The 7,500-nt window shown below is 39.6% G+C and overlaps 1 protein-coding gene across 1 annotated transcript in view; it reads right to left on the bottom strand.

The window, feature by feature from the left end:
* Window positions 1-7,500, bottom strand: part of LOC306918728 (arf-GAP with Rho-GAP domain, ANK repeat and PH domain-containing protein 3-like) — a gene marked incomplete at its 3' end in the record, with an annotated part of 76,729 nt that overhangs the window by 48,182 nt on the left and 21,047 nt on the right. Inside the window, 1 exon segment of the mRNA XM_079531596.1 lies at window positions 234-488. Within this exon segment, the coding sequence (XP_079387722.1) occupies window positions 234-488 (255 nt within the window).

Genomic DNA, 7,500 nt, shown 5'->3' with positions numbered 1-7,500 from the left:
GGTCTCTCTCTCACCCCTGTGGGGACAGCTTGTCCAGCCAGCCACAGAGCACCGGGGTTAGGGTTAGGGTTAGGGGGTCTCTCTCTCACCCCTGTGGGGACAGCTTGTCCAGACAGCCACAGAGCACCGGGGTTAGGGTTAGGGTTAGGGGGTCTCTCTCTCACCCCTGTGGGGACAGCTTGTCCAGACAGCCACAGAGCACCGGGGTTAGGGTTAGGGGGTCTCTCTCTCACCCCTGTGGGGACAGCTTGTCCAGCCAGCCACAGAGCACCGGGCGGCGCTCGGAGCTGCAGGTGTAGCTGGCGTAAGGGGAGATGGTCAGGTCCTCCTCTGGGTCCCGGGGGTCCCGGGGGGAGTGGGGGAGCGACAGGAAGCGGTGAGGAGGGTCTCCTCCACCCACGGTGCTGTAGCCTTGAAGACCTCCCTCTCCTCCTCCTCCGCTGTGGAGAGCCTGAGTCAGCCGCCTGGCCCACCAGCGTCTCTGGGAGCTGACAGAAGGTATAAGGTCATTAACGTCATTTTGACCCGAGATCAGATTCTAAAAATGTCTTCTACATCCTGACAGTTTTCTGAAAAAGCTATGTTTCTACGTCAGTCGTTCTTCTGTAACTAATTCAGCAGCAGTAACATTAGCGTTTTCTCTCAGTCAGTCGATTCTTCATATCCATATGAGTGAAACGGCCGGGATGATTTGATTATCTTTCAAACACAGTTCTTATATGAGGCGATCTAAGATCCCCCTGTGGGGATTATAATACAAATAAAACACAGTTCTTATATGAGGTGATCTGAGATCCCCCTGTGGGGATTATAATACAAATAAAACACAGTTCTTATATGAGGTGATCTGAGATCCCCCTGTGGGGATTATAATACAAATAAAACACAGTTCTTATATGAGGTGATCTGAGATCCCCATATGGTACACAGAGTAGCTCATAACATGTCTTTGGTGGATTGAGTGAAAGAGGATAATTCAAGCATTCCGTACAGCTGCAATGTTGGTGACGTTGTTACCCAATTTGGGCGAGAACCCCTTTTGGTGTCAGCATTATGTTATGCTTTAGCTAATGAAAAAAAGCAGATCTACAAGCTCATAGCGCGCCACCGAGTGGCGCGCTACGAGCTTGTAGGTCTGCTATTTTTTGAAAAATCGAAAAGAACGACTGACATAGAAACATAGCTTGTCAGGATGTAGAAGACATTTTTAGAATCTGATCTCAGGTCAGAATGGGTTAATACATTTCGATAGGACTGCTGCCGATGGGAAGTATCACCTAGTTAGCACCTTGCTGGCAAGATGGCCGCCGTCTGAATGAGGTCAATTAAATAGAGATGAAAGCTGAGAGGTATTTATTTACCCATGATGCTCAGCATGTTTATTTACCCATGATGCTTTGCGTGTTTATTTACCCATGATGCTCTAGGTGTTTATTTACCCATGATGCTCTAGGTGTTTATTTACCCATGATGCTCTGCATGTTTATTTACCCATGATGCTTTGCATGTTTATTTACCCATGATGCTCTGCGTGTTTATTTACCCATGATGCTTTGCATGTTTATTTACCCATGATGCTTTGCATGTTTATTTACCCATGATGCTCTGCATGTTTATTTACCCATGATGCTCTAGGTGTTTATTTACCCATGATGCTTTGCATGTTTATTTACCCATGATGCTCTGCATGTTTATTTACCCATGATGCTTTGCATGTTTATTTACCCATGATGCTTTGCATGTTTATTTACCCATGATGCTCTGCATGTTTATTTACCCATGATGCTCTAGGTGTTTATTTACCCATGATGCTCTAGGTGTTTATTTACCCATGATGCTCTGCATGTTTATTTACCCATGATGCTCTAGGTGTTTATTTACCCATGATGCTCTAGGTGTTTATTTACCCATGATGCTCTAGGTGTTTATTTACCCATGATGCTCTAGGTGTTTATTTACCCATGATGCTCTGCATGTTTATTTACCCATGATGCTTTGCATGTTTATTTACCCATGATGCTCTGCATGTTTATTTACCCATGATGCTCTAGGTGTTTATTTACCCATGATGCTTTGCATGTTTATTTACCCATGATGCTTTGCATGTTTATTTACCCATGATGCTTTGCATGTTTATTTACCCATGATGCTTTGCATGTTTATTTACCCATGATGCTCTAGGTGTTTATTTACCCATGATGCTTTGCATGTTTATTTACCCATGATGCTTTGCATGTTTATTTACCCATGATGCTTTGCATGTTTATTTACCCATGATGCTCTAGGCGTTTATTTACCCATGATGCTTTGCATGTTTATTTACCCATGATGCTCTAGGTGTTTATTTACCCATGATGCTCTGCATGTTTATTTACCCATGATGCTCTAGGCGTTTATTTACCCATGATGCTTTGCATGTTTATTTACCCATGATGCTCTAGGTGTTTATTTACCCATGATGCTTTGCATGTTTATTTACCCATGATGCTCTAGGTGTTTATTTACCCATGATGCTTTGCATGTTTATTTACCCATGATGCTCTGCATGTTTATTTACCCATGATGCTCTGCATGTTTATTTACCCATGATGCTTTGCATGTTTATTTACCCATGATGCTCTAGGTGTTTATTTACCCATGATGCTTTGCATGTTTATTTACCCATGATGCTTTGCATGTTTATTTACCCATGATGCTCTAGGCGTTTATTTACCCATGATGCTTTGCATGTTTATTTACCCATGATGCTCTAGGTGTTTATTTACCCATGATGCTCTAGGTGTTTATTTACCCATGATGCTCTGCATGTTTATTTACCCATGATGCTCTGCATGTTTATTTACCCATGATGCTCTAGGTGTTTATTTACCCATGATGCTCTGCATGTTTATTTACCCATGATGCTTTGCATGTTTATTTACCCATGATGCTTTGCATGTTTATTTACCCATGATGCTCTAGGTGTTTATTTACCCATGATGCTTTGCATGTTTATTTACCCATGATGCTCTGCATGTTTATTTACCCATGATGCTCTAGGTGTTTATTTACCCATGATGCTCTGCATGTTTATTTACCCATGATGCTCTAGGTGTTTATTTACCCATGATGCTCTAGGTGTTTATTTACCCATGATGCTCTAGGTGTTTATTTACCCATGATGCTCTGCATGTTTATTTACCCATGATGCTTTGCATGTTTATTTACCCATGATGCTCTAGGTGTTTATTTACCCATGATGCTCTAGGTGTTTATTTACCCATGATGCTTTGCATGTTTATTTACCCATGATGCTCTGCATGTTTATTTACCCATGATGCTCTAGGTGTTTATTTACCCATGATGCTTTGCATGTTTATTTACCCATGATGCTCTAGGTGTTTATTTACCCATGATGCTCTAGGTGTTTATTTACCCATGATGCTCTGCATGTTTATTTACCCATGATGCTCTAGGTGTTTATTTACCCATGATGCTCTGCATGTTTATTTACCCATGATGCTTTGCATGTTTATTTACCCATGATGCTCTAGGTGTTTATTTACCCATGATGCTCTGCATGTTTATTTACCCATGATGCTTTGCATGTTTATTTACCCATGATGCTCTAGGTGTTTATTTACCCATGATGCTTTGCATGTTTATTTACCCATGATGCTCTAGGTGTTTATTTACCCATGATGCTCTAGGTGTTTATTTACCCATGATGCTCTGCATGTTTATTTACCCATGATGCTTTGCATGTTTATTTACCCATGATGTTCTAGGTGTTTATTTACCCATGATGCTCTGCATGTTTATTTACCCATGATGCTTTGCATGTTTATTTACCCATGATGCTCTAGGTGTTTATTTACCCATGATGCTTTGCATGTTTATTTACCCATGATGCTCTGCATGTTTATTTACCCATGATGCTCTGCATGTTTATTTACCCATGATGCTCTACGTGTTTATTTACCCATGATGCTTTGCATGTTTATTTACCCATGATGCTCTGCATGTTTATTTACCCATGATGCTCTAGGTGTTTATTTACCCATGATGCTCTAGGTGTTTATTTACCCATGATGCTCTGCATGTTTATTTACCCATGATGCTCTAGGTGTTTATTTACCCATGATGCTCTAGGTGTTTATTTACCCATGATGCTCTGCATGTTTATTTACCCATGATGCTCTAGGTGTTTATTTACCCATGATGCTCTAGGTGTTTATTTACCCATGATGCTTTGCATGTTTATTTACCCATGATGCTCTGCATGTTTATTTACCCATGATGCTCTAGGTGTTTATTTACCCATGATGCTCTAGGTGTTTATTTACCCATGATGCTCTGCATGTTTATTTACCCATGATGCTCTAGGTGTTTATTTACCCATGATGCTCTAGGTGTTTATTTACCCATGATGCTCTAGGTGTTTATTTACCCATGATTCTCTGCATGTTTATTTACCCATGATGCTCTGCATGTTTATTTACCCATGATGCTCTAGGTGTTTATTTACCCATGATGCTCTGCATGTTTATTTACCCATGATGCTTTGCATGTTTATTTACCCATGATGCTTTGCATGTTTATTTACCCATGATGCTCTGCATGTTTATTTACCCATGATGCTTTGCATGTTTATTTACCCATGATGCTTTGCATGTTTATTTACCCATGATGCTCAGCGTGTTTATTTACCCATGATGCTCTGCATGTTTATTTACCCATGATGCTCTAGGTGTTTATTTACCCATGATGCTCTAGGTGTTTATTTACCCATGATGCTCTGCATGTTTATTTACCCATGATGCTTTGCATGTTTATTTACCCATGATGCTCTGCATGTTTATTTACCCATGATGCTTTGCATGTTTATTTACCCATGATGCTCTAGGTGTTTATTTACCCATGATGCTTTGCATGTTTATTTACCCATGATGCTCTGCATGTTTATTTACGCATGATGCTTTGCATGTTTATTTACCCATGATGCTCTGCATGTTTATTTACCCATGATGCTTTGCATGTTTATTTACCCATGATGCTCTGCATGTTTATTTACCCATGATGCTCTAGGTGTTTATTTACCCATGATGCTTTGCATGTTTATTTACCCATGATGCTCTAGGTGTTTATTTACCCATGATGCTCTAGGTGTTTATTTACCCATGATGCTCTAGGTGTTTATTTACCCATGATGCTTTGCATGTTTATTTACCCATGATGCTCTAGGTGTTTATTTACCCATGATGCTCTGCATGTTTATTTACCCATGATGCTTTGCATGTTTATTTACCCATGATGCTCTAGGTGTTTATTTACCCATGATGCTTTGCATGTTTATTTACCCATGATGCTCTAGGTGTTTATTTACCCATGATGCTCTGCATGTTTATTTACCCATGATGCTCTAGGTGTTTATTTACCCATGATGCTTTGCATGTTTATTTACCCATGATGCTCTAGGTGTTTATTTACCCATGATGCTCTAGGTGTTTATTTACCCATGATGCTCTAGGTGTTTATTTACCCATGATGCTTTGCATGTTTATTTACCCATGATGCTCTAGGTGTTTATTTACCCATGATGCTCTGCATGTTTATTTACCCATGATGCTCTGCATGTTTATTTACCCATGATGCTCTAGGTGTTTATTTACCCATGATGCTTTGCATGTTTATTTACCCATGATGCTCTGCATGTTTATTTACCCATGATGCTCTAGGTGTTTATTTACCCATGATGCTCTAGGTGTTTATTTACCCATGATGCTCTAGGTGTTTATTTACCCATGATGCTCTGCATGTTTATTTACCCATGATGCTCTAGGTGTTTATTTACCCATGATGCTCTAGGTGTTTATTTACCCATGATGCTTTGCATGTTTATTTACCCATGATGCTCTGCATGTTTATTTACCCATGATGCTCTGCATGTTTATTTACCCATGATGCTTTGCATGTTTATTTACCCATGATGCTCTAGGTGTTTATTTACCCATGATGCTTTGCATGTTTATTTACCCATGATGCTCTAGGTGTTTATTTACCCATGATGCTCTAGGTGTTTATTTACCCATGATGCTCTGCATGTTTATTTACCCATGATGCTCTAGGTGTTTATTTACCCATGATGCTCTAGGTGTTTATTTACCCATGATGCTTTGCATGTTTATTTACCCATGATGCTCTGCATGTTTATTTACCCATGATGCTCTGCATGTTTATTTACCCATGATGCTTTGCATGTTTATTTACCCATGATGCTTTGCATGTTTATTTACCCATGATGCTCTGCATGTTTATTTACCCATGATGCTTTGCATGTTTATTTACCCATGATGCTTTGCATGTTTATTTACCCATGATGCTCTAGGTGTTTATTTACCCATGATGCTCTGCATGTTTATTTACCCATGATGCTCTGCATGTTTATTTACCCATGATGCTCTAGGTGTTTATTTACCCATGATGCTTTGCATGTTTATTTACCCATGATGCTTTGCATGTTTATTTACCCATGATGCTCTGCATGTTTATTTACCCATGATGCTCTAGGTGTTTATTTACCCATGATGCTCTGCATGTTTATTTACCCATGATGCTCTGCATGTTTATTTACCCATGATGCTCTGCATGTTTATTTACCCATGATGCTTTGCATGTTTATTTACCCATGATGCTCTAGGTGTTTATTTACCCATGATGCTCTAGGTGTTTATTTACCCATGATGCTCTAGGTGTTTATTTACCCATGATGCTCTAGGTGTTTATTTACCCATGATGCTCTGCATGTTTATTTACCCATGATGCTCTGCATGTTTATTTACCCATGATGCTCTAGGTGTTTATTTACCCATGATGCTTTGCATGTTTATTTACCCATGATGCTCTAGGTGTTTATTTACCCATGATGCTCTGCATGTTTATTTACCCATGATGCTCTGCATGTTTATTTACCCATGATGCTCTAGGTGTTTATTTACCCATGATGCTCTGCATGTTTATTTACCCATGATGCTCTAGGTGTTTATTTACCCATGATGCTCTAGGTGTTTATTTACCCATGATGCTCTGCATGTTTATTTACCCATGATGCTCTAGGTGTTTATTTACCCATGATGCTTTGCATGTTTATTTACCCATGATGCTTTGCATGTTTATTTACCCATGATGCTCTGCATGTTTATTTACCCATGATGCTCTAGGTGTTTATTTACCCATGATGCTTTGCATGTTTATTTACCCATGATGCTCTGCATGTTTATTTACCCATGATGCTCTGCATGTTTATTTACCCATGATGCTCTGCATGTTTATTTACCCATGATGCTTTGCATGTTTATTTACCCATGATGCTCTAGGTGTTTATTTACCCATGATGCTCTAGGTGTTTATTTACCCATGATGCTCTAGGTGTTTATTTACCCATGATGCTCTAGGTGTTTATTTACCCATGATGCTCTGCATGTTTATTTACCCATGATGCTCTGCATGTTTATTTACCCA

This window comes from Electrona antarctica (assembly GCF_951216825.1).
Source record: "Electrona antarctica genome assembly, contig: scaffold_464, whole genome shotgun sequence".
NCBI lineage: Eukaryota > Metazoa > Chordata > Actinopteri > Myctophiformes > Myctophidae > Electrona > Electrona antarctica.
Note: the sequence above shows the minus strand (reverse complement) of the source record. Positions and strands in the feature narration are given on the sequence as shown.